Source organism: Dictyostelium discoideum (assembly GCF_000004695.1).
Source record: "Dictyostelium discoideum AX4 chromosome 2 chromosome, whole genome shotgun sequence".
NCBI lineage: Eukaryota > Evosea > Eumycetozoa > Dictyosteliales > Dictyosteliaceae > Dictyostelium > Dictyostelium discoideum.
This window is the reverse complement of record NC_007088.5, coordinates 4,284,064-4,311,571: the sequence shown is the minus strand read 5'-3', so window position 1 is coordinate 4,311,571 and position 27,508 is coordinate 4,284,064. Positions and strand designations below refer to the sequence as shown.

General features: G+C 20.8%; 11 protein-coding genes across 11 annotated transcripts; 4 read left to right on the top strand and 7 right to left on the bottom strand.

Annotated features, from left to right (window-relative positions):
* Positions 1–105: 105 nt before the first annotated feature.
* Positions 106–1,776, top strand: DDB_G0274513 (hypothetical protein; the record flags this gene model as incomplete). Its single annotated transcript, XM_638998.1, has 1 exon — positions 106–1,776. One exon carries the CDS (start codon positions 106–108, stop codon positions 1,774–1,776), a length of 1,671 nt encoding a protein of 556 aa, XP_644090.1.
* Positions 1,777–2,216: 440 nt separating this feature from the next.
* Positions 2,217–3,405, top strand: pex19 (peroxin 19; the record flags this gene model as incomplete). The annotated part of the gene is made up of 3 exons (XM_638997.1): positions 2,217–2,241; positions 2,318–3,072; positions 3,178–3,405. The coding sequence occupies 3 exons, from the start codon at positions 2,217–2,219 to the stop codon at positions 3,403–3,405; spliced, it is 1,008 nt and encodes a 335-aa protein (XP_644089.1).
* Positions 3,406–3,628: 223 nt separating this feature from the next.
* Positions 3,629–5,139, bottom strand: DDB_G0274515 (hypothetical protein; the record flags this gene model as incomplete). Its single annotated transcript, XM_638996.1, has 2 exons — positions 3,629–4,245; positions 4,314–5,139. 2 exons carry the CDS (start codon positions 5,137–5,139, stop codon positions 3,629–3,631), a joined length of 1,443 nt encoding a protein of 480 aa, XP_644088.1.
* Positions 5,140–5,198: 59 nt separating this feature from the next.
* On the bottom strand, positions 5,199–7,458 carry DDB_G0274677 (hypothetical protein; the record flags this gene model as incomplete). Its single annotated transcript, XM_638995.1, has 4 exons — positions 5,199–5,270; positions 5,304–5,318; positions 5,520–6,085; positions 6,312–7,458. The coding sequence occupies 4 exons, from the start codon at positions 7,456–7,458 to the stop codon at positions 5,199–5,201; spliced, it is 1,800 nt and encodes a 599-aa protein (XP_644087.1).
* Positions 7,459–8,041: 583 nt separating this feature from the next.
* Positions 8,042–10,186, bottom strand: DDB_G0274679 (hypothetical protein; the record flags this gene model as incomplete). The annotated part of the gene is made up of 2 exons (XM_638994.1): positions 8,042–8,664; positions 8,785–10,186. The coding sequence occupies 2 exons, from the start codon at positions 10,184–10,186 to the stop codon at positions 8,042–8,044; spliced, it is 2,025 nt and encodes a 674-aa protein (XP_644086.1).
* Positions 10,187–10,971: 785 nt separating this feature from the next.
* Positions 10,972–12,697, bottom strand: DDB_G0274681 (hypothetical protein; the record flags this gene model as incomplete). Its single annotated transcript, XM_638993.1, has 2 exons — positions 10,972–11,588; positions 11,686–12,697. 2 exons carry the CDS (start codon positions 12,695–12,697, stop codon positions 10,972–10,974), a joined length of 1,629 nt encoding a protein of 542 aa, XP_644085.1.
* A 628-nt stretch (positions 12,698–13,325) lies between these two features.
* osbE (oxysterol binding family protein, member 5) lies at positions 13,326–14,502 on the bottom strand (the record flags this gene model as incomplete). The annotated part of the gene is made up of 2 exons (XM_638992.1): positions 13,326–14,214; positions 14,303–14,502. 2 exons carry the CDS (start codon positions 14,500–14,502, stop codon positions 13,326–13,328), a joined length of 1,089 nt encoding a protein of 362 aa, XP_644084.1.
* Positions 14,503–15,326: 824 nt separating this feature from the next.
* Positions 15,327–19,070, bottom strand: napA (component of SCAR regulatory complex; the record flags this gene model as incomplete). Its single annotated transcript, XM_638991.1, has 3 exons — positions 15,327–17,527; positions 17,663–18,071; positions 18,198–19,070. 3 exons carry the CDS (start codon positions 19,068–19,070, stop codon positions 15,327–15,329), a joined length of 3,483 nt encoding a protein of 1,160 aa, XP_644083.1.
* A 1,378-nt stretch (positions 19,071–20,448) lies between these two features.
* On the top strand, positions 20,449–21,592 carry rrs1 (ribosome biogenesis regulatory protein; the record flags this gene model as incomplete). Its single annotated transcript, XM_638990.1, has 3 exons — positions 20,449–20,591; positions 20,688–20,838; positions 20,933–21,592. The coding sequence occupies 3 exons, from the start codon at positions 20,449–20,451 to the stop codon at positions 21,590–21,592; spliced, it is 954 nt and encodes a 317-aa protein (XP_644082.1).
* A 1,027-nt stretch (positions 21,593–22,619) lies between these two features.
* On the top strand, positions 22,620–25,544 carry DDB_G0274523 (RNA recognition motif-containing protein RRM; the record flags this gene model as incomplete). The annotated part of the gene is made up of 3 exons (XM_638989.1): positions 22,620–23,250; positions 23,342–25,223; positions 25,343–25,544. The coding sequence occupies 3 exons, from the start codon at positions 22,620–22,622 to the stop codon at positions 25,542–25,544; spliced, it is 2,715 nt and encodes a 904-aa protein (XP_644081.1).
* Positions 25,545–26,014: 470 nt separating this feature from the next.
* On the bottom strand, positions 26,015–26,390 carry gpgA (G-protein subunit gamma; the record flags this gene model as incomplete). The annotated part of the gene is made up of 2 exons (XM_638988.1): positions 26,015–26,120; positions 26,287–26,390. The coding sequence occupies 2 exons, from the start codon at positions 26,388–26,390 to the stop codon at positions 26,015–26,017; spliced, it is 210 nt and encodes a 69-aa protein (XP_644080.1).
* Positions 26,391–27,508: the final 1,118 nt, after the last annotated feature.

The window sequence follows — 27,508 nt, the reverse complement described above, 5'->3', positions numbered from 1 at the left end:
TGAATTAAGTTTTAAATTTTCAAAAAAAAAAAAAAAAAATTCGCAAATTAATCAAAAAATCAAAATTGATTTTGTTTTTTTTTTTTTTTTTTTTTTTAATATAAAATGAAAAATATAATATTCCCAAATTATATTCAAAAAAATATAATTTCTAAAATTATTTATGATTATTATAAAAAAAAAAAGGAGTTAATTGAAAATCAAGAGAAATCAAATAAAGAAAAGTTTATTTTTAAAACTTTAACAAGAGTGTGTTGGTATTGGTTCACTACAATATCTAGTAGAATTGATATATTAGATTATAGATTTTCAAATATTATACCCAATAATAGTAATAATAATAAATATTGTATAATAAAAAAAAGTAATATTAAATATTTAATTATTAATCAAAAAAAGTTCAAACATTCACAACAATTAAAAGAATATAATGAAAAATTGAATTTGCTAATAAGAGAATTAAAATCACTAAAAAGAATACTTATTGATGTAATTTATGAATCAGAATTTGTAAAAACATTAAAATTACCAAATGAAAACATTATTAAAATAACCATTTCGAATATTTCATATTCTGATTTATTTCAATTATCTCAAAGAATGAAATTTAAAGAAATCATTCAAATAAAACCACCAATTTTATCAAATGAAAATAATCCTGATGATAATGATGATTATGATGATGATAATCAATATGAAAAGAATAAAAATGATAATAATTTTTATTCAAATTTTATAAAATCAAGAATTAAACCATATGGTTCTGAACAAGTTGATCATGTTATAAGTGTATCTCTTGATAAATTGAAAACAATCTCACAAAATCCGTACACGTATTTAGAACTATTATCAAAGATAAAAATCGATTATTTTGAATGTCACATTTACTCAATAAAAAATTATTTCAATCAACAGGATTATCAAACTCAAAATTTATCAACATATTTTATACCATTCAAAGAGATTTATTTAATTAATCCATTGGTTTTCAATTCAATAAAAGGTTACTCAAATTCAAATATACCAATTTCAATTGAACAGTTATATTATTTATTAAAATCATCTCCAAATATTAGTTGTTTATTTATTGATATTTGTTTTGATAATTTAATTTATTTAATTTTAAATTATAATAATAATAATAAAACAAAAGAAGAAGGACAACAACAACAACAACAACAACAACAATATTTACCTTGTAGATTTTGTAAAAATAAATATACTAATAATGATTCAATTGAACAATGGAATTTTATTTATAATGAAATCAAAAATCATAAAAAATTAAAAATATTTTCAATTTCAAATGGATGTTCTTATGATCCAAATGATTTAATAGGCCGATTTCAAGAAACTGAATTTCCAACTCAATTCATTGAAATCATTGGCTCAATGATTTTAAATAATACATCAATTGAAACTTTATTTTTTGACTTTTTTCATACTACTCAGTTATTAGAATTCATTTATTTAAAAAATAATAATAATATATCATACCCAATTTCGATTAATAGCAACAACACTAATAATAATAATAATAATAATAATAATAATAATAATAATAATAATAATAATAATAATAATATATTAAGAAATAAGACAATTAGAAATTTACATTCTAAATTTAGAAATAGTTTAAAAATAGATAAAAATAAATATCAATTAATTGTAAATGAAATAGTTAAAGAAAATTCTCAAATTCTTGAAATTAAAGTAAATGAGATCGATGAAGATTTCAATTATTTAGATGAAATAGCATCATTTCCAAAATTATAATTAAATAATAATCAATAATAATAATAATAATAATAATAAATTAAAATATAAAACGAACAATGTTTACAATAACACAATATAGATTTACTGTAAAAAGATGTGTTTTTTGAAAATATAAAAAAAAAAAAAAACACTATTTAAAGTTTTCTTTTCATTTTTTTAATGCATTATCTAATATTTGGAAATTTCTAGATAACCAAATTTACCATTCTCTGTTATTTTCTTAAAATTGGTTTTTTCACTAGTGTTTTATAAAAAATAAAAAAATAAAAAAATAAATAAAAAAAATAATAAAATCACTTAAATATGGGAGTCCCACTGTTTTTTCATTTAATTTTTTTTTTTTTTTTTTTTTTTTTTTCAATTTTTTTTTTTATTTTTATTTTTTTTTAATTTTTATTTTTTTGTTGGTTTCAAGCCAGAAACAAATAACTAAAGAAATGAATCTTGATGATTTATTAAACAGTATGTTTCCTTTTCAAAATGGAGAAGAGAAAAAAAAAAAAAAATTTCCTAACATATTTTCATATTTTAAAAATAGGTGCTCTTGATGAGCTTGAAACTCAAGAAAAAGAACAACCAACAACCACAAAAACTACCACAACAACTACAACAACTACAACATCCAATACAACAAAAACAATAAATAATAATAATAATACAGTAACACCATCAACAATTAAACCAACATATAATAAACCACCGCCACCATCATTGGGAAATGATGATCTTTTAAATACAAATGTAAATGATATGATGGATATTTTTAAAAAACTTTTAGGTGAAGAAACATTAAAGAATTTAGATGCAGGTTTTGATAAAGAATATAATAAAGATATCAATAATAATAGTGATGATAGTAATAATGGTGGTTTACCAAGTGAAGAAGATAAAAAAAAGATTGATGAATTAGCTGAAAAGTTAGCAACAATGTTTGGAGTTTCGGAGGATTCAGATTTAGGTGATATGGATAATTTTAAACCTTTCTTAGAGGAATTAACAAAAGCGGGTGGTCTTAATTTCAATAATGATGAACTCAACAACAACAGTAATAATAATAATAAAAATAATAATAACAGCGGTGTACATATAGATAATTTTGAAAGTAGTATTAGTGATACATTAAAGAATTTAGCAGATAATGCATCAAATAAAACTGATAATAATGGTGGTATTGATGATTTATTTAGTAACCTTTCTAAATTAATGGAAGGTCAAAACTTTAATCTCGATGGTGAGGAAACTGGTCAAATTAATGATTTATTCGAAGAATCTATTCAATTTATGGCTGAAAATGTAATTATATTAATCACCTATTTATTTATTTTGTATAGATATTATATATAATACTAATAATATCACGTATTTTTTTTTTTTTTTTTTTTTTTTTCAAAAAAATAGTATCCAGACTGGATTGAAAAAAATATAGATCATTATCCACCAGAAGAAACTGAAAGATTTAAAAATCAATCTGAAATATTTTCAATGATTGCTCAACAAAAAGAAGGTGAAGCAGATATGTTGGATAGTGGATTACTAGCAAGAATGTCACAGCTTGGTAATTTACCAGACTCTTTTTGTGAAGACTCCATTAAAAAAGTTGAAACTGAAATCGATGAAAAAGAATAAAAAGAAAAGAAAGAAGGTGAAAATAAATTAGATAATAAATAGAATAAAATTAAATAGAAAAAAAAGTTGCATATATATATATAATAAAGTAAAAAAATAAAATCAATTTGATTTTATTTTTTTATTTTTTATTTTTTTTCAATTCTATTATTATTATTATTATTATTATTATTATTAATAATTATTATTATTATTATTATTATTATTGGTTAGAATTTTTGGACTATTGTCTATAATTTTTTGTTAATTGTTTTTCAAAATTATCTCTACCAACAATATTAATTTGTCTTTCAAACATTTTTAAAGCTTCTTCATATAATAAAATATCCATCCAATTTCTTTTTTTAATTTTTTCAATGATTGCAGGTGTTATACCATATGGTCTAAATTTTGAATTTTTTAATTTATCAGCAACATTTGGATTTTCTAAACCAGTGTAAAACTTTAATAATGCTAATGACTCTGAATATTTCTCTGTAATACCAACGAATTTCATTGAACGTAAATGATATAATGCCATATTAAAGGTATCATTGGATGGTACTGGTTCTTCTTTAATGGTTATACCTGATAAAACTCTAGTAATTTCATTATTACCACGTGGTGATATAATTATCCAATTTTCAATTACATTATCACGAGCTAATATATGTTGTGGATCACCTGGACTATGTTTATGATAGAAATAATTACTTATAACTCTTTCAACTGGATCTCTTAACATTGTCATATAATTATAAGTTTTTTGTTCTTTTTCATTTAAAATTAAATGTATTCCCATTTCAAAATGACCAATAATAAAATTTTTAGAATCTTGAACTTTTTTATATTCCGCAGGGTCTGAAAAAAAAAAAAGAGTTAATAATTAATTTTTTTTTTTTTTTTTTTTCATATATTTAAATACATACTTGGATGAGCCCATTGTTGTAATGTACCAACTTTAAAATGTTTTGAAAAGTGAGTATACATTGTTGTACCACCACATTTTGGAATATGTAAAAATAAATAAGGTGTTGTTAAAAGTGGTTTTGAAGTATCCAATGGTAAACAAAGTCTTGGTGATCTAAATGATAAACCATTTTCTAAGGTGAATAATAAGAAATATTTATCTTTCCAATAATTTAAATAAAAATCTGACCATACTCTTGATCTAAATTTTTTTAATTCTAAACTATGATAGGTTTCATCATTTTCAAAGGTAATTTTTTTATTTGTTTTTTTTTTTGGTGCTCTGATAGATCTATAAGTAGTTGAAGAAGTTATTGAATTTATTTTGGGTTCCACAATTTCACCATTATCATATTTCTTTTTAATTAAATCAATTTCATTATCAATTTCTTTGATAGTTGGTGTGAAATTACTATAAAGTTTAGTTAACACTGGATAATTATATTTTGATAAATTATATTTTGTACTATTACTAAATTGTTTATCTTTATACTCTTCAATATAATAATAATTTTGATAGGTAAGGAAATAATTAATCATTGATTCTTTATCATTAAATTGATAATAATTATAAAAATTTGATTCATCTGTTTCATTTTTACAATTTTCAAATACAACTTTTTTATTAATTTCTTTTTCAACAATTTCCAATTTATTATTTGGTTTTAATAAATCACTTTTTATTCCATTAATAGTACCATATAAATTTATATAGTAAAATGTTGTAAATCCACTTAATATTATAATTGATAAAATTATAAACCTTAAATCTTTTATTTTTATCATTCTATTTTTTTTTTTTTTTTTTTTTTTATTTTAAAATAAAACAAATAAAAGATATTAATTTAATTTGTTATTATTTCTACTTTTAAAATTATTTTTTTTTTTGACATTTCGTTCGCAAACAAACGATTATTCTGAAAAAAAAAAAAAAAAAAAAAAAAAAAAACTCGAATAAAAAAAATCTAAAAATAAAAGTAATTTTGGATTAAAATAAAAATAAAAAAATAAAAAATTAAAATGACATATGATTAACCGAACACAAGAAATATTATTATTTTTTTTTTTTTTTTTTTAAAAAGTTTTTAAATAATTTTTTAAATAATTAATTATTTATTTTCAATTTGAATTTTATTTAATTGATTTTTAAAATTGTCTCTACCAACAATATCAATTTGTCTTTCAAACATTTTTAAAGCTTCTTCATATAATAAAATATCCATCCAATTTCTTTCTTTAATTTTTTCAATTACTTGAGGTGATACAGGTGTTCTTCCTGGTTTACCAACATTCTTTTTACTATTTAAAAGTGGACTATCAAAACCAGTATAAAATTTCAAAAGTGCCAATGTTTCAGTGAATCTTTCAGTGATACCAACGAATTTCATTGAACGTAAATGGTACAATGCCATAAGAAATGTTTCATTTGATGGTTTGAATTCTTCTTCCTTTGTGATACCAGATAACACTCTAGTCATTTCATTATTTCCACGCACTGATGAAATTATCCAATCTTCAAGAGTTTTATTCTTTGTACCTGAATGTTCTGGATCACCTTTATCAAATAAATGATAAAAATAATGACTTATAACTCTTTCAACTGGATCTCTTAATATGGTTAAATAATTGCAAGTTTTTTGAGTTTCTTCATTTAAAACATAATGAATTCCATAGTCAAAATGACCAATTACAACATTATTTGATTGTCTAACCTTTAAATAATCATTTGGGTCTATTAATTATTATTAATATTATTAATATTATTAATATTGTTAATATTATTATTATTATTATTATTATTATTATTATTATTATTATTATTATTATTATTATTATTATTATTATTATTATTATTATTATTATTATTATTATTATTATTATTATTATTATTATTATTATTATTATTATTATTATTATTATTATTTTATTATTTAATTTTAAAATTTTAAAATACATACTTGGATGAATCCATTGTTGTAAAACGCCGCTACCAAAAAACCTATTGAAATGAAAATACATTGAAGAACCACCAGATTTTGCTATATGTAAAAATAAGTAAGGTTTACTTAATAATGGTTTTGAAGTATCCAAAGGTAGTAAAAGTTTTGGTGGTTGAAATGGAATTATTCCATTATTTTCTGAAAATTGAATAAAGTCTTTTTCTCTCCAATAATCTGAATAGAAATCTGACCAAACTCTTGCTCTAAATAATAGTTTTGCATATTTAATATGTTCATTATTTCTATTAAATCCAATTTCATTAAAAGTATTTGATTGACTATTTAATAGATTTTGTTGATTTTGACCATTTAATATTGGTTGAGGAGATACTCCACCTAAAGTGTCAACTTTATTTGCAATTTCATTCACTCCTTTTTGTTGAAAAATTTGATGTTGTTCATTTATATCACCTCTTAATGTTGTTCTTTGTTCATATTGTTGTTGTTTATATTGTTGTTGTTGTTGTTTATATTGTTGTTGTTGTTGTTGTTGATAATGTTGTTGATAATGTTGATATTGTTGTTGTTGTTGATTAATATTTGAATTGTGGTAAACAGTTTTAATTGATTCAATTTTATTAATTATTTCTTTAATTGTTGGAATAAAAGTACTCTGTTTTTGAGTTAATTCAGGGAATGAATATTTTGAAATATTATATTTTTGTGTATCAATATATGTGATATCTTTATATTTTTCAATATTATAATAATTTTGATATGTAAGGAAATAATTGATCATTGATTGTTTGTCTTTAAATCCTTGATAATTTTCTATAAAACTTTCACTTTCTTGATTACTACTAATGAGTGATTTGTCTTGATTTTTAATTGAATTTTTAATTTCATGTGTAATAATATCATTTGCACATACTTCTTTTATTACTTCTTTTATTACTTCTCTTTCCAAAACCACTAATTTCTTTTGAGGTTTAAAAATGTTTTCTATACTTGTTTCTTGGCTTGATTGAGATATTATTGTATTAACATTTACTTTATCATTTTCATTTTCAATATTATTGATGGATATCAATAAATATGATGACATTAAACAAATTGAAATAAAAAATGATAAAAATAAAAATTTAAAAAAACTTATCCTGGCCATTTTTTTTTTTTTTTTTTTTTTTTTTTTTTTTATTAAATTATTTTTTATAAAACTGTTATAAAATGTTAAGTTTTATTTCAATATATTACAAGTAGGAAATTGATTATTTAAATCAATAACCAATTTTTTTTTTTTTTTTTTTTTTTTTTTTTTTTTTTTTTTTTTTTTTTTTTTTTTTTTAAAATAGGGGTTTAACAATTAATTAAAAACTGAAAAGCTGAAAGTATAAATTTTAAGAAATAAAAAAGTTAAAAAAAATAAATAAAAATATGTACTTTGGTGCTTTGTTGATCATAAGAGACTATGATTTATATTTTTTTTTTTTTTTTTTTATTTTTCTTTTTTTTTTTTTTTTTTGGTGTTTTTTTTAGATAAAAATCAGACATGGTGCACGAAATATTTTTATCTTTTTTTTTTTTTTTTTCTAATAATTTTTGGGTTTTTTTTTTTTTTTACAAGTAATTGTACAAGTCATGTAATAAATAAGATTGGGCAACTTGAACAACTGTTTTTATTTATTTATTTTATTCATTTTTATTATTTATTATTTATTTTTATTTATTATTATATAGAATTGATTTTATTATTTTTTTAATATTTTATTTAATTGATTTTCAAAATTAACTCTACCAACGATATTGATTTGTCTTTCAAACATTTTTAAAGCTTCTTCATATAATAAAATATCCATCCAATTTTTTTCTTTAATTTTTTCAATAGTTGCAGGTGAAACATCAGATGGCTTTGGTTTGGTACGAGCTACATTCTTTTTATCAGAAACAACAGGATCATCAAGACCTATATAAAATTTAAGGAGTGCTAATGTTTCTTCAAATCTTTCTGTAATTCCAACGAATTTCATTGAACGTAAATGATACATTGCCATATTAAATGTTTCATTAGTTGGTAAAAACTCTTCAATTACAGTAATACCTGATAAATGTCTAGTCATTTCATTTGTACCTCGAGGTGATATTTCTAACCACTGTTCAAGGTTATTATCACGAGCAGGGATATGTTCTTCATCGAATGAAGTTGATTTATGATAAAAGTAATGACTTATAACTCTATCAACTGGATCTCTTAACATTGTAAGATAATTATAAGTTTTTTGAGAATCTTCTTTTAAAACATAATGAAGTCCATATCCAAAATGACCCAAAATAACACTTTCGGCATTTTGTACATCTATAATCTCTTTTGAATCTTATTAGTTTTATACAAAAGAATAAAAGATTAAAAGAATAAAAGATAAATTAAATTAAAACTAATTAGTAATTATTATTTTTTTTTTTTTTTTATTTTTTAATCAAATTTATTACTTACTTGGAAAACCCCATTGTTGAATTGAACCTTTATTAAATTGTTTTTTAAAATGATATTGCATTGATGTTCCACCAACTTTTGGTAAATGTATAAATATATATGGAGTTGTTAAAAGTGGTGTTGAAGTATTTAATGGTAAAGAAAGTTTTGGTGCTTCAAATGGAGCCAAACCATTATCAATTGAAAATTTTATAAAGTTTTTATCTCTCCAATAATTTGAATAAAAATCATTCCATATTCTGGCTCTAATTATTTTCAATGATTGTTTATAATATTCATTAGTATTTTTGAAATCTACTATTTGTGAGGGAGTTGGAGATTCTAAATTATGATTTGAATGATCACCACCATCACCTTTCATTTCAATAAGTTCTTGTAATCTTTTAATATCCTGAATTCCATTTATACCTCTATTTAACATTTCATTAATTTCAATATCAAGAGTTTTAAAACCATTATTATTTTTTTCTCCATTTGCTAAAATATTATTATTTTTATTTTCAATTTTAATATTATTATTAATATTATTATTATTATTATTATTATTATTATTATTATTATTATTATTATTACTATTACTACTATTATTATTATTAGTATTATTATTATTAATAATTTTATTATTTTCAACAACAGATAAATTTTGTTTTATTTGTGATATATAATATTCTTCCCTAAGTTTTTCAATATTTTTTTTTGTTTCATCTATTGTTGGTCTGAAATCACTTTGTATTTTTACTAATTTTGGGAATTGGTATTTTGATAAATCATAATTAGTTTTATTTATATGTTGATAATTATTTTCTTCTAAATAATAATAATATTGATATGAAAGGAAATAACTAATCATTGATTGTTTATCTTTAAATCCATACAATTTATCTTCTACATTCAAATTATTATAATTATTGGTATTATCATTATTATAATTATTATTGTTACTATTACTATTACTATTGCTTTTACTATTGCTGTTACTATTAATACTATTATTACTATTTAAATAATTATTATTATTATTATTACTAATATTGTTTAAATTTTTATTACTATTAATATTTAAACTATTATTATTATTATTATTATTATTATTATTATTATTATTATTTGTTAATTGTTCACTGGAGTTTGGTACTAATTCAATTTTATTATTATTACACACTTCTTTTATTACTTCTTTAATAATTTCCCTTTCTAAAACAACCACTTTATTTTTAGGAGTAAATAAATCACTGCTTTTTGTTGAGATAGTGACCGGAGGTGTAGTTGGTTTAATGGGTATTATATTATCATTTTTATTTTTAAATGTAGTATCGTCTAAAGAAATTAAAAAAAATGATGATAAAACCACAATTGATGACACAAATATTAAAATTAAAATCTTGAAAAATTGTAATCTCATCACTTTTAAAATTTTGTTTTCTATTGATTTGGTTTTATTTTTTTAATTTTTTAACTTGGGACTAATTATATATTCACAAATTTTATATCAAAAAAAAAAAAAAAAAAAAAAAAATTTAAAGAGAACATAAATTCCAAATTGATTAATGTTAACAACAGTATGATATATAAACAAATAAAAAAAATAAATAAATAAATAAATAAAAATAAATTAAATAAAAAAAAGTGGTCTGAAATTTGAATGTGGTTTAACAAAAGAGAATGATTAAAAATTTGGGAATTGCCCAAAATTTACCAATTTCTTTTTGATTTTTTTTTTTCAATTAAATAAAAAAATAAATAAATAAATAAATAAATAAAAATCAAATTACCCATTGGTAAGAACAAACAAACCATCCCATCAAAATTTCTTTTTTTAGATTTTTTAACATTTTTGTTTTTTTTTTTAGATTTTTCGTGTTTTTTTTTTTTTTAATTCTTAGAATCGTGCATGTTTGCGTAGCAAAACTCTTCATTATCATAATGAAAATACTAAAAAAAAAAATAAAAAAAAAATATCTTTGGAAGAAATTTACAAAAACTTTTTTTTTTATTTTTTTTGTTTTCTTGAAAAATAAGGACTGGGAAACAAAATATAGTTATTAATTGATTATTTTTATGATTTGAAATTATTTATTTTAAAATTTTTTTTTTTTTTTTAATTTTTATTTACCAAAATTTTGATTATTATTTTATACTTAATTATTATTTTATTATTATTTTATTTATTTTTACATACAATTGATTTTATTTTTTTAATATTTTATTTAATTGATTTTCAAAATTAACTCTACCAACTATATTGATTTGTCTTTCAAACATTTTTAAAGCTTCTTCATATAATAAAATATCCATCCAATTTTTTTCTTTAATTTTTTGAATTATTTCAGGTGTAATACCATATGGCTTTAAATGGCCAACATTCTGTTTATCAGAAACAACAGGATTATCAAAACCTGTATAAAATTTAAGGAGTGCTAATGTTTCTTCAAATCTTTCAGTAATTCCAACGAATTTCATTTTTCTTAAATTGTACATTGCCATATTAAATGTTTCATTAGTTGGTAAAAACTCTTCAATTACAGTAATACCTGATAAATGTCTAGTCATTTCATTTGTACCTCGAGGTGATATTTCTAACCACTGTTCAAGGTTATTATCACGAGCAGGGATATGTTCTTCATCGAATGAAGTTGATTTATGATAAAAGTAATGACTTATAACTCTATCAACTGGATCTCTTAACATTGTAAGATAATTATAAGTTTTTTGAGAATCTTCTTTTAAAACATAATGAAGTCCATATCCAAAATGACCCAATACTAAATTATGGGCATTTTGTACCTTTATAATATCTTTTGAATCTTTTGTAATTTTTTTAAAATGATTAATTAATATTAAATTGAAGTTTAGGTGTTTGTATTTTTGTATTTTTTTCTTTTTTTATTTTTTATTACTTACCTGGATAAGCCCATTGTTGGTGTACTCCTGCTCTAAAATGTTTTTGAAAATGGATAATCATTGAACTTCCACCAACTTTTGGTAAATGTATAAATATATATGGAGTTGTTAAAAGTGGTGTTGATGTATTTAATGGTAAAGAAAGTTTTGGTGCTTCAAATGGAGTCAAACCATTATCAATTGAATATTTTTGAAAGTTTTTATCTCTCCAATAATTTGAATAAAAATCAGACCATAATCTTGATTTAACGATTTTTAAAGATAATTTATAAATATCTTGATTATATTGTTTTTCTTTATCAATGTCTAAATAAATGTTTGGTTTACCATCAATTCCAATATTATAATTCTCATTTAATTTTTCAATTGACATTTCAGTTTCCTTTATTGTAGGTTTAAAATCACTAATAATTTTTGTAACTTCTGGAATTTGGTAATTTGATAAACCATATTTACTTTTATTTACATATTGTACATTTTTAAAATCTTCAATATCATAATAATTTTGATATGTAAGATAATAATTAATCATTGATTGTTTATCTTTAAATCCATATAAATTATCTTTTTCTCTCAAATTATTATTTTTCTTAATTTCACTATTATTATCATCATCATTATTATTATTATCATCATCATCATTATTATTATTATTATTATTATTATTATTATTATTATTATTATTATTATTATTATTATTATTATTATTATTATTATTATTATTATTATTATTATTATTATTATTATTATTATTATTATTATTATTATTATTATTATTACTAATTAAATTATTATTTATTAAATTATTATTAATTAAATTATTATTACAGACTTCTTTTATTACTTCTTTTACTACATCTTTTTCAACAATCACCAATTTATTTATTGGAGTAATTAAATCTATACTCTTTTTTGAAACCATATTTTTAATATTATCATCATTTTTATTATAATTATTTTTATTATTATTATTATTTAAAGCTATTATTAAAAAAGTTGAAAGTGTAATCATAATAATTGTGAAAATTAAAATTGTTAATTTATAATAGTAAAGCCTCATTTTGATAATGGAATTAAATAATTTATATTTAAAATAAACAATTTTTATTTTAAATAAATATTAATGTACAAAAAAAAAAAAAAAATAAAAAAAAAAATAAAAAAAAAATCTATATTGTAAAAACTATTAAACATTTATTAATGATTTTTTCTTTTTTTTTTTTTTTTTTTTTTTTGTACACTAGTACAGGTAATAATAATCATTTCAGAAATTCTTATGGGTTGGACAAAATTATATTTAGGTTCCTTAAAAAAAAAATAAAAAAATGAAAACAAAATGATAAAAAAAAAAAAGGTTTTCAAACCATATAACGAAATTTTTTTATTTTTGTGCCCCAGACCCGAAATGTAAAAAATTTTTAAAATATATTTTTACCACGTTTACCATTACTTTTTTTTTTTTTTTTTTTTATTTAAGCAAAAGGTTTGCCACGGTAATGATTTTTTTATTTTTTATTTTTTTTTAATTTTCTTTTTTAATTGAATCTTTTTTTTTAAAATTTTTTTTTTTTTTTTTTATATTTTGTTTTAAAAAAAAAAAATAAAAAAAATAATAATAAATAAAAAGTATTATTAATTAATTAATATTTATTAAATTTATCTAATTCCCATTTATCAGTTTCTTTATTTTTAATAAAAAATTTTGGTTTAAAATTAATGTTTTCTTTTTTTCTTTGATTTTCAATTAATTTTTGATCTTCGTCAACTTTTGTTTTTTCTTTTAATTTTAATTTATTATTACCACAATTATGAGCATCAATTAAACCTTTCCAAACCACTGATGAATCAGTTGGTAAAATTTCATTTGGTAATTGTTTTTCATAAAACTGTTGAGGTCTTTTAAAAAAGAAATCAGTTTGATAATTTTCAAAATCTAATATTTGTTGTTCCTTATCCCATTGACCAAAAATTTTATAAATTTTTTCATCAGTATCTTTCTTGGAAACATATGCTTCGAAATAGTTATATTTGCCACCGATTAATGGCTTACTTTGAAAATTAGCATCTATGTAATAATTTGATTTGGTAGGTTCAATTTTCAATTTACCAGAGTATTCTGAAAAACCTCTAAAAATTCTTGTATATAATGTTGGTAAAATTATATTATAAGTTTCATTAAATTTATTAAATTTAATAAAAGTTTCAGCTTCATCTATATTAATTCTAAAGTAAGTAGCCATGAATAAAATTTTGGCAGCATAGTTATAACATAATTCAATTCCTTCTTTTTCATTAACTGTTGATGAAACTGATAATGGAAATGGACTATTTTGAACATGTTCTGCACAATGAAAACTATCATTAAACTCATTACCATCTTCATCTTTATTTGAGAATTTAAATCTTTGTGTTTCACCAACAATTGGTACAATTGGTTTACCACATGCATTATTATTAATAATAAATATTGTTGTTATATATTTAAATATTTCTAATAATCTATCTAAATCATTTTCAATTGAATTTGCTCTAATATAATAGATTTTAAAATTAATAAATATTATTATTATTACTTTTTTTTTTTAATGATTATTAAAAATTAAAAATTAAATAATACTTTATTAAAATTTCAAAATTCTTTGAAAAACTATCACTAATATATGTAAGTGAAGAATATGGTGCAATTAATGATGCAGGTGTCGACATTTGATAAATGTCCATACCATAACCAAGTTTAATATTTTTTACAGTACTAATTATTGATTTTGTAAAACCTTTATTTCCCTCTTTTTCTATAACTTTAGAATCTTTTTCCATTTTTTTATTTTTTTTTATAATTTAATATTTATTATAATATAATGATAAATTTATATGGATAATATTTTATATAATTATTATTATTATTATTTAATTTTAAAAATTTTTTTTTTTTTTTTTTATTTAAAATTACTAATATTTGAATCTGTAATTGCAAATAATTTTTTTTTTTTTTTTTTTTTTTTTTTTTTCAAGCTTTATAATAACTGGGCTTTATTATAATTATTTATTTATTTATTTTTTTATTTTATTTGTTTTTATAGATTATTTTAAAATTTTCTTAATAGAATTTAGTTGTTTGTGAATAAGAAAAAAAAAAACAATTTCATTTTTCAACGCTTTTAAAATATTTGTTAATAAAATGAAATGAAATGAAAAGAATATAAAAAAAATAATATCTATTATTATATTAATTAATAAAATGTTTTATTATTTTGATTTTTTTATTTTAATTTGAATAAAATTAAAATAAAAAGAAAAAGAAATTAAAAAAAAAAAAAAAATAAAAAAAAAAAAAATAAAAAAAAAAAAATAAAAAAATAAAAAATAAAAATAGATTTTAAGTTTATTTTTAGATCCATTTTAAAACCATATTAAGAAATTTTTTTTTTTTAATGATGAAAGTAATGAAAGAGTTAATTTTTTTGTTTAATGAGGTATCCAAAGATAATGATAAAAGGTTTTTTTTTTTTTTTTTTTTTTTAAATTATATTAGATTAATTTTTTTTTTTTATTTTTTTTTTTTTTTTTTTTTTTTAAATATTTACTATTATTACTCTTATATTTTAAATTATATGATTATTATTTTTTTTTATTATTTTAATTTAGAAATTTTGTTCAGAAGTTTCAGATTGTTGTTTTTGAAGATTTTTATGTTCATATAAATCTTTATACATATTTCTGATGAGTGAATAAGGAATGTATTGTTCGAGTGAATCTTTTGATAATAATGGACATTGTTGAGTGAATTTATCTAAAAAGATGATAACTGATTGAATTTCATTTGGAACGAATTTTTCACCTTGTTTACCCTTAAACATACGTAAGATATTGACAGAGGAAATTTCGAGGAAACGTTTAAATGATTGGAATAACTCTGCCTCATTACCAGTGGTTGAATTGATGGCACCAAATGCTATGAGTAAATCGATGATAGTTTTTGATAATACATGTACATTATTTGAATGAGCGTCGATGGTAGCTTTGTATTGAGTTTCCTTCCAAATGTTACCATAGAATGTGAGAGAGAACATCACAGGTAATAACTCCCAAATTCTTTTATCAGCCTCTGAGGAGACCTTTCTAAGGATAACTTTAAGGTATTGATCGGCAATACCAACGTTCAAACCCGAATCCAAAGCCAAAGTATCAACACCTAAAAAGTCTGGAAACATAAATGTGTTACGATTATATTGATCGAAAGCATTGGCAACGGCATTATTAATATATGGGAAGTTATCAGTGATAACGTCTTTCATGGATTCTCTAATCATTGATCTCAAATGAAGGGCATTACCAATGGCGATGGATTTGGTTACAATGAGATCTAAATCTGTAGTTTTGAATTTCTTTAAAAGTTCCATTGCTTTTGGTTTGTAATAATTTGATGCAAACTCTTCAAGATTTGCAGCATTGAGTGAGAGGATCTCTTTCATTGAGGTGGTAGTGGTAAGAATGAAACGAAGGATTTCCCTCTCGATGACCTTGATACCATATGGACCAACCAAATCACAAAGTGCTCTCATTTCAGTGAGGTCAGCATGTTCCTCGGCACGGAATGGTGTACCAGCCTTTGAGATGAAACCCAATTTAACTGGAGAGAAAACCACACCAGGAGTATTGAGTTTTTTAGAGACCAAATCGACATAGTAGCTTGTGATGGAGTGGAGCGTTAATTCATTCATTTCAATTTCACCCTCTGGGAACCAATCGACACGACCACTCTTACCCAAAGCCTTGGCGTAAAATTCGGTGAGGATAGTCTCACGAATGAGATCACCGATATCAATGTCAACATGATTCTCTACCAAAATCAACACACCAATGAAAACACGTAATTGAGATTCATAAGTTGAGAGACGAGTGATATTGATATCGATTTGGGAGGAGGAAGAGGTTGGAGCGGGTGGTTGAATTGATTGACGCATATATTGCTTGAGTGCAGAACCCAATTTCTCACGAAGGAATTCCCTTGGTACGAAAATGTGATCATAGATTGTAATGTCCAAGAATTCATTCAAGGCAGTGCAAAGTTGGAATGCATTCTTCTCTTCGGAACGAAGTTGCTCGAGATTAGCTCTATTTCTAAATTGTGACTCACTAGCAGGTTCGATTGGTGGTACGAAATCCTTTGGTGGTTTCCAATCCTTCTTCTTTTGCAACAATGGGAAAGCTGCATTGACATCGGCCAATTGTTGCTCATCAGAGAGGAAAGTAGAGGCGATAGTGTTTGCCATGATCGATACGATACGATTGGTGATCTTGGTGAGACAACTATTTGCCAACTCTACACACTCCTTACCGATGAGTTCCTTCTCTTCAGGATAGAATTGATTGGCGACGTGATTAGGGAATTGCGATAACAATTTCAAATAGATCATTGAATGTGATGGTTGGTCACATGTCATATCAACAATGGCAGCATCGAATGAATGGAACAATGGTTCTTTGTATGACCACAACTGAGTCATATTGCCATATTCATCCAATAATTGATCCAAACAATCAACATTCTTACTATGTGTATAAATTAAATTCAAACGACTGGTGATTTGTTTTGATTCACTCTCTTTCAATGGACATGAATTTGATTGTAATAAATAACCTAATCTCATCCAATTTGCTCTAAATCCTTCAAAACTATAATCTTGTCCATTGGCATTCAATGATTTCAATTCGTTAACAATTGTATTAACTGCTTGTGTAACAATTGATCCTGCATTTTGTAATAATTGTGGTGTAATTACTTTTTGTAAACCTAAAATATCTGCACCTGAAATATATTCTAAATAATAATTTTGAATCACTTTTTAAAATTAAAATTAAAAAAAAAAAAAAAAATTAAAAAAAAAAATTTAAAAATTAGTAATTTTTTTTTTTTTTTTTTTTTAATATAATATTATCTATTTTTTTTTTTTTTTTTTTTTTAAAAAAAACTTACTTTTTTTATGAGTATGAACTAATTGAACTAAATGATCAACTAATGAAAGTAAAGAAGAAATTCTTTTTTCTCTAACTTCATTTTGTTTGTTATAGAATTTCTTTACTTTTTCTGGTGGAATAACATCAGTATGACGGAAATACCAGAAAATCTCTTCCTTTGCCATGGAGAGAGCAGCTAAAAGTACATTAATCTTTGGTGCCAATAAACATGGTTTATCTCTAAACAAATTCCACATTGCTTCCAATTCTTGTCTAATATAAACTCTTCTCTCTGCATGTTTACGTGGTGCTTCTTGAGTTGATGCTTGTGCTGCATCTTTAATAATCTTTTTTTGTTTTTGTAAATTTATAGTTTTACTCTTATAATTTTTAAATAATGTATTAAATTCATTATGAATTGAAATTGACTGTAAAAAAAAAAATAAAAAAAAAATAAAAAAAAAAAAAAATTAAATTATTAGATATATATTTTTTTTTTTTTTTTTTTTTTTTTTTTTTTTAAAAAAATATTAAAAATAAATAAACAAACTTACAATATCTTTAAAAACTGATAAATAAAAACATTCAGATAAAGTGAATCTAAGTAATTCAATTGATTGTGGTGTACTTAATGTACCTGGAGCAAATAGATAACCAAATAAGATCCATTGTTGAATACGACCAGCGTAAGCTAATTCAATACGATAAGAATCTTGAACTGGACGAGCGATATCTTCAGGTTTAAGGATGAGATTGAGGGCACCATCTTTACGAAGTTGAGTGATAACACGACGTTTGGCATAAGTTAATTCAAAGGATGAGAGTGCATGACCTACAGCATCATTGAGTACACGAAACTCCTCTTGAATCTTTTTGAAGGGTTGTTCGATATCGTTGATCCAACGACCCATCTTGGAAAAGGTGGGTTCTGATGCACTACGAGTGTAAAGGAACAGTTTGGCGTAAACGGCTGTGATGATCTTTTTGTCGGGGATCAATGAAACCAAATAGTTGATCTTACCATATAGGACGAGTACATCTAAAAATTTACTGCACAATTGAATGTTGTTGTTGAAATTGATCGACACTGTGTTGGAGGAGATCTCTTGCATCAAAATGAATGATGCCTCTTTCCAATCGTATGCATCGGTGATTGTGTAATAATGATCCTCCAACTCCTCTAAATGTTGTTTTGCACGTGATGTCAACAAATCGAATCCTGTTATTGATTTATCATTGTTCTCTGGTAATTCTGGATACTTTGCTATCAAATTCTTTAAAATCTTTGAGATCTTTTCATCATTGAAAAATGATGGCTTCACTTTATTATTTTGAAATAATTTATAAGTATTATAAACTCTTTGTAATATATTTTCACCATTTTCAATTACAACTTGAAATTTTTCTGGTAAATTTGTATGTGCCATTTTATTTTATTTGATTTTTTTTTTGATTTTTTTTTTTTTTTGATTTGTTGTTGTTGTTGTTTTAATAATAGTACAAGATTGATGGTTTTTTTTTTGATTTTTTTTTTTGTGTGATGTTGTTTTTTTTTATTTTGATTTTTTTTTTTTTTTTTATTTATTATTATTTTTTTTTAAAAAAAAAAAAAAAAAAAAGATTTTCTATAATAATAATAATAATAAATGAGTTTAAAATAATCTAAAAAATCATTTAGATTAAAAAAAAAAATAATAAATAAAATAAATAATACAAATTTTATTTGTACAATTAAAAAATTATAATGTAATAAATTTAAAAAAAAAAAAAAAAATTTTTAAAAAAAATCAATTTTTTTAAAAAAAAAATTATTAAAAAAAAAATTAAAAAAAAAAAATTAAAAAAAAAAAGATTTTTTTTAATATGTTGGCAAACCCCATCGAGATTATCATTGAAAAAAAAAAAAAAAAAAAAAAAAAAAAAAAAAAGATAAACAAATTCATTTTTTTTTTTTACTTATTTAGTTTATAAAATTATTTTTAAACTAATAATGATTTCTTCATTTCCTTAAATATCAGTTCAGTGTAATAAAAAAAAAAAAAAAAAATTAAAAAAAATTAAAAAAATTAAAAAAATAAAAAATGGACCATTCAATTCAATACCATTGTTTTTTTTTTTTAAATAAATTTGATGAAATAAGGGGAGCCAAATGGAAAATAAAAAAATAAAAGTAAAAAAAAAAGGAGGATATAAACCCACCAGTGCCGCACAAAACTACTTTTCACCACTTTAATGGGGAAATTTTTGCACCCTTAGATAAAGTAATAAGAAACATAAAAGTAAAAAAAAAAAAAAAATAAAAAAAAAAAAAAAAGAAAATTTTAATTGTTTTTCTTTTTTAATTTTTTTATTTTATTTTTATAGTTTTCATTTTGTAATAAGATTTTAAAAATAATTAAATATAATTTATTGACCATTTTAGAAATTAAAATTGATATTTCCATTAATGGAAAAAAAAATGTTATTATTTTATTATTATTTTTATTATTATTATCATGATTATCATATTTGATAACAAATTCTAAATTAAAAATAGTAATTAATCACATTGTGAAATAATTATAATTAGATTCCCAAAAAAAAAAATAAAAAAAAAAAAATAATAAAAATAAAATAAAAATAAAATTAAAAAAAAAAAAAAAATTTTGAAAAAAATTAAAAAAACGAAACTTTTGTCGTTTTTATTTTTTTTTTTTTTTTTATATTATTTTTTTATTTTTTTATTTTTATTTTTTTTTGTGTACATATAATACCAAATCAAATAATTTGTATATAGATATATTTAAATATAGAAAAAAAAAAAAAATGACAGAAGAAATCGTAAATGCAAGTGATATTTTAACAAAGAAATTAGATGGACATTTAATTGATGGTGAAGATACTTTATTATATGATCTTGGAAATTTAACAGCCTTTGATCATTCCTCATTAAATAAAACTGAATACAAGTATGTTACAACCCCTCTCTCCCCCTTCTCCCCTCTCTCTCTCCCACAAAAAAAAAATAAATTTATTAATTTTTAATTTTTAACTTTTAATTTTAGATCAAATCCAAATGAATATATTAATAAATTATCAAGAGATAATGTACAACTTTTAATTTCAAGATTATTTCAATTACCAATTAAAGAGATTGAAGAAGGTTCATTAGCATTATTACCAAGATGTACAACACCAATTCCAAGAGAGAGATCAGTATGTGTTTCAATTCTTTATTGATTTATTGATTGAATATAATATAATATTTATTTTAATTTTATTTTTAATTTTATTTTTTAATTTTTTTTAGTTACCAACAAGTAAACCAAAAACAAGATGGGAAGCATTTGCAGAAATTAAAGGTATTAAAAAGAAGAAGAAATCATCAATGGAATGGGATAAAGAACATGAAGAATATCGTCCAACCTTTGGATATAAGAAAGCAAATGATGTTGCAAATGATTGGGCAATGCTTGCACGTCCAGATGATAAAGTTGGTGAAGATCCATTCAAGAAATTAGAGGATGAAAAGAATGATAGAGTTTCAAAACAAAAGAAGAGAGAACAAAGAAATTTCGATGAAGCTTCAATGCGTCAAATGTCAAATGTTGGCAAAACTTTATCATTCGATAAAGAACATCGTGGACAAATTAAATCCGATATGGAAAAGGTATTTGACGTTGCAAAACTTTCAACTGCTTCACTTGGTAAATTCGATAAAAGAGTCGAAAATGAAAAAGATGCTCCAAAAAGAGGTAAAAAGAAATTGGCTGGTCTTGGTGCTGGTGATGTCGCTCAAGAATCTGAAAATAATTCAAAATTGATTGATCGTATGTTTAAGAAAGAGAATGTCTTAAATGTTGATAAAGCAACTCGTCAATTTGTTAAAGCTGAAGAAAGAGAAAATTACTCAAAAAAGAGATCAAGTGGTGGTAAAGATAATAAATCTCAAAAGAGATTTAAAAAATAATTTAAAAAATAATTAAAAAAAAAAAAAAAAAAAAAAGATTATTCTTTTAATAATAAATAATAAAAAAAAAAAAAATAAAAAAATAAAAGAAAAAAAAAAATTTTAAAAAAAAAATAATGATAACATTGTATTTTTTAACAATTAAAATTCTCTAACAAATCGAAATGGATATTAAATTAACTTTTTTTTCTTTTTTTTTTTTTTTTTTTTTTTTTTAAGGGTTTGAAAAAAAAAAAAAAAAAAAAAAAAAATATCTAAAAATAAGAATGGTTAGTTTTGTTTTTACCAAAAAAAAAAAAAATATATTTTTTTTATTTTTTTTATTTTTTCAATTAAAAAAATATTTTTTTTTTTTTTTTTTATTATTTTTGTGATAATATATCTAGTCCATTTTAAAAAGCCAAATTTTTTAAAAAAAAAACTAAAAAAAAAAAAAAAAAAAAAATAGATTATTTGAAAAAAATGTGTTTGGTTATGATAAAAAATGAAACCATGTGATTGAAAAACAAATTATTTTATAATTTTTTTTTTTTTTTTTTTTTTTTTTTTTTTTCCTCTATTCTATTTACATTAAAATTATTTAATTAAGTAGTTATATAAATGATCATCAGTTTCCAATAATCATTCTATAATTAATTAATTATAAATATTCTTGTTTTGTTTTTTTTTGTTTTTTTTTTTAAAAATATCATTTAATTTTTTTTTTTTCATTCCTTTTATAATTTTTTTCATTATTTATTTTTAAAAATTTTCCAAGGATTACACAAAATTTTTTTTTTTATAATTAAAGATAATTTTTTTTTTTTTTAATAATAATAATAATAATAATAAAAATAATAATATAAAAATAATATTAATAATAATAATAATAAAATAAAAAAAATATTAAAGAATAAAATAATAATAAAATTACAAATCCAATATAAAAATACCATTTTTTTTTTTTTTTTATCGTGTCTGTTTTAAAAAAAATTTTTTAAAAAAAAAAAAAAAAAAAAAAAAAAAAAAAAAAAATATCTTTTCCAAAATGCAAATGGATGAAAGTGAATTATTAGATAAAAGTCCAAATCCATCTTCTTCGCCACAATCATTATCATCACCAAAAAAAGTATTTTCTCCAAGTGAAAAACCATACGATACTCATGAATTAATAATTAATAATGAACAACAACCACAAGAAGAAATAAATCAACAACAAAATGAAAATCAATCTCTACAAATAAATAATAATAATAATAATAATAATAATAATAATAATAATAATAATAATAATAATAATAATAATAATAATAATAATAATAATAATAATAATAGTGTTAATAATAAAGAATTGGAATTAGAAAGAGATCAAACAAATGTTTTTGTAAAACATTTACCATATGAATTTAATGATGAAGATTTAGAGAATTTATTTTCAAAATATGGAAAAGTTTTAAGTTCCAAAGTAATGATTGATCCAAAAGGAAATTCATATGGATATGGATTTGTTAGATTTTCAAGTCCACAAGAATCTGCCGCCGCAATTGAAGAATTGGATGGTTACCAATACCAAAATAAAAAATTACTATGTAGATTATCCAATCTTTATACAAATTTAAATAGTAAATACCCATCAAATAATTTATTTATTAAACCACTTCCATATGATGTAACAGATGGTAATGTATTATTATTATCATTTATTTATTATCTATTTATTATTTATTAATTTTTTATATAAAATAATAATAATAATAACAATAATAATAGATCAATTAAGGAAATTATTTGAACCATTTGGTAAAATTATTGAATGTAAAGTAATGTTGGATCATAATGGACAAAGTAAATTTGCAGGATTTGTTAGATTTTCAAGTGAATTGGATGCTTCAAAGGCAATAGATGCTATGAATGGTGTTAGGATTAATAAAGATAGTGGTTATCCATTAGTAGTAAAATACGCCGATACTGAACAACAAAAAATAAGTAGAAAGCAAAGGAAAATGCAAACTATATATCAAGAAAAAATAATAGCACCACCAATATTTCCACCACAATTTTTACAACCTACAGTTTTACCAAATAATAATAATAATAATAATAATAATAATAATAATAATAATAATAATAATAATAATAATAATAATAATAATAATAATAATAATAATAAAATCGCAAATATAGTTGGTATTGATCAGCTCGATAAACTGGATCATCATACTCTTCTCCAACAACAGCATCAAATTTTAATCGACCATTCCCATCAACAGCAACAAGAACAACAAGAACAACAAGAACAACAACATATTCTAATAGACCATTCCCAACAACATCCACATTTAATTAATAACCAAAATTATTATACAAATTATATGGAATATATGTATTTATCATATGGAGATTACCCAAACCCGAATCATCATCATCATCATCAATACTATACAACTCAACAAATATATCATCAACCAATTTATTATCCCACTGCAAATTATTATACTGATATTCATCACCAAATTCATCCAACTCAACATATTCAACCTCAACAACCCCAACAACTCCTACAATCACAACAATTGCAATCACAACAACTGCAACCACAACAACTTCAACAACAACTGCAACAGCAGCAGCAACAACAACAACAACTACAACAACAAAATTTGAATATAGAAATTCCAAATCAATCTATTAGAACAAGTGGTGGAATAAATAAAAATAATTCAAAAAAAAAGAAAAAGAAACATCAACAAGTACAATCACAAACTTCACAAAATTCAATCCAAATTGCGTCATCGAGCACTCCTTTAAATACATCATCTTCTTCAACTATCACATCATTTGGTTCACCTCCAAATACTTCAATACCCTCACCAACCTCTGATTCTATATCACCATTACCATATAATAAAAATAATAATAATAATAATAATAATAATAATAATAATAATAATAATAATAATAATAATAATAATAATAATAATAATAATAATAATAATAATAATAATAATAATAATAATTATAATAATAATAATGTAATTATAAATACGCAACAAACAACACCAAATAAAAGGAATAGAAGTGAAAAAATTAAAAATAAAAATTGTAATATAAACGAAGTAAATAAAAACTTTTCCAAACTAAATATTGATAATAATAATAACAATAATAATAATAATAATAATAATAATAATAATAATAATAATAATAATAATAATAATAATAATAATAATAATAATAATAATAATAATAATAATAATAATAATAATAATAATAATAATAATAATAATAATAATAATAATAATAATAATAATTTGACTACAACAACAACAACTACCACAACGACAAATACAACAAATTTAACAAATTTAGAAAGTTTAAATCCATTATCGGCATCATCATCATCAATAACAAGTAATAGTGGTGGAGGTAAACATACAAATGATACGAATTTATTTGTATTTCATTTACCACCATTTGTAGACGACTCTTATTTATTTCAGTTATTTTCTCAATTTGGTAAACTACAATCAGTTAGAGTTATCACCGATAAAGATACTGGCGAAAATAAAGGTTATGGATTTGTAAAATTTTATCAAACTGATGAAGCTTTAAAATGCCAAAAAGAAATGAATGGATTTAGAATTGGTTCAAAGTAAATTTTGTTTAAAAAAAAAAAAAAAAAAACTAATTTCCAATATTAATAATTTTTTTTTTTCTTTTCTCTCTTTTTTTTTTAAAAAAAAAAAAAAAAAAAAAAAAAAAAAAAAATAGGTTCCTAAAAGTCAAATTAAAGAATGAAAAAGAAAGTATGAATTCTGGAAAATCTCACCACCAGCACCAAAACCAAAACAAAAACCAAAATGAACAACATTTAGAAGAGGAAGAAGAAGAACAAACTTTCAATTTACCTGAAAATAATATTGATGGAAATGAAAGTAATCAAGAAATTGTTGGATCTGGAAATTATACTTGAACTTGAACCAAGGAAATGAAATAAAAAAGAAAAAAAAAATCTTGATCAAAAAAAAAAATCTTGACCAAAAAAAAAAATTATTATTTGAATTTTTTTTTTTAATTTTAATTTTTTTTTTTTTTTTTTTTTTTTTTTTGCCCACACAAAATTATCGGTAATCAAGTGGTTTGCGAGCAAATTTTATTTTTTTTTTCTCAACAGAACTTTGGTACTAAAAAAAAAAAAAAATGAATAAGACTTAAATGAACTAATTAATTTTTTTCTCAAAAAACATATAAATAAAAAAAACACATGATTAAGACTAATATGAGCTAATTAATTTTAACCTTTTTTATTTTTTTTTTTTTTTTTTATTTTTTTTTTTTGTTTTTTTTATTTTATTTTTTTATTTGTTTGTTTTATTATTATTACTATTACTTTATTTGTTTGTTTAAATTCTATATAATGTACAATGTATAAGTTGATAATATTTATAACACAGAACATCCATTTCCTTTGAGTGGTTTAGTCCATTCATTTTCACCTGACCAACCTGGGATAAATGGATCACTTGTTTTGGTACAATAATCTTGTAAACTATTTTAAATATAAAAAAATAAAAAAATAAAAAGGTTTAAAATTTTTATAATAATAAAGAAAGATATTAGATTAGTATTTTGATTTTGATTTTGATTTTGATTTTAAATTATAATTTTTTTTTTTTTTTTTTTTTTTTTTTTTTTTTATTTATTTGTTTAAATACCTTTCACATGCTTCAGAAACTTTTAAGATGGTAGTTGATTTTTCTAATTGAGCTTTTAAGGTTTCATTTTCTTTTAAAACTTTTTTTAATTGTGATTCGGACATTATGTGTGTATTGTTAAAATTATTTAATTAATAGAGAAAAAAAAAAAATTATTAAAAATTATGGTTTAAATTAAAAAATTTATATGGGTTTTGAGCGTGTGATTTTATGTGTACAAAGTTGCGTTTGAAAAAAAAAAAAAAAAAAAAAAAAAAAAATTTTTAAAAAAAAAAAAAATTTTAAAAAAAAAAAAAAAAATGAAAAAAAAAAAAAAAATGAAAAAAAAAAAAAAAAATAAAATAAAATAAAAATTAAAAATAAACTCCTTTAAAATCATTTATGAGAATATCAAATTATTTTACTAAAATAGAATGAAATAATCAATAATATTTTAAGTTTCAATGTAAATTTAATTTTTTTTTTTTTTTTTTTTTTTTTTTTCTTCTTATTATTATTTTTTTATTTTTTTTTTTATCTGTTATTATTTTATTAAAAAACTTTCCCATTTAAAAATACTTTCAACTATTTTTAGGTCATTTTGGACTTAAAAAAATTAAAAAAAAAAAAAAAAAAAATTTTTTTTATTTAAATTATTTTATTTTATTTTTTATTTTTGAGTAAATTGGTAATGATTTTAATTGAACAAATATTATAAATCAAATTCAGTTAGATATTCTAAAAATAGAACCTTCAAACCCGCTTTTTTTTTTTTATTTTTTTTTTTTTTTTTCAAAAATAAAAAAAAAAAAAATTAAAATAAAATAAAAAAAAATAAAAATAAAAATGGAAATATTTATTTATTTATTTATTTGTTTATTTATTAGTTTATGTTTAATATAACACAAAAATTAAGTTGATTAAAAAAAAAATAAAAAAAAAATAAAAAAAAAAATAAAAATCTTAAAAATCTTTGGATTACTGTTATTTTTTATAATAAAAAATTTGAAAAAAAAAAAGGTTTTTTTTTTTTTTTTTTTTTTTTTTTTTTTTTTTTTTTTAGCAGTTTCGTTTAGAGTCATTTGTAATAATAATAAGAAACCATCGGTTTACACATTTTAGATTTAGATAATTTTTTTATTATTTTTTTTTTTTTCCAAATTTTTTTTTTTTTCAAATTTTTTAATTTTTTAAAATTTTTCATTTTTCAGATTCTAACAACAAATAAAAAAAAAACTAACAC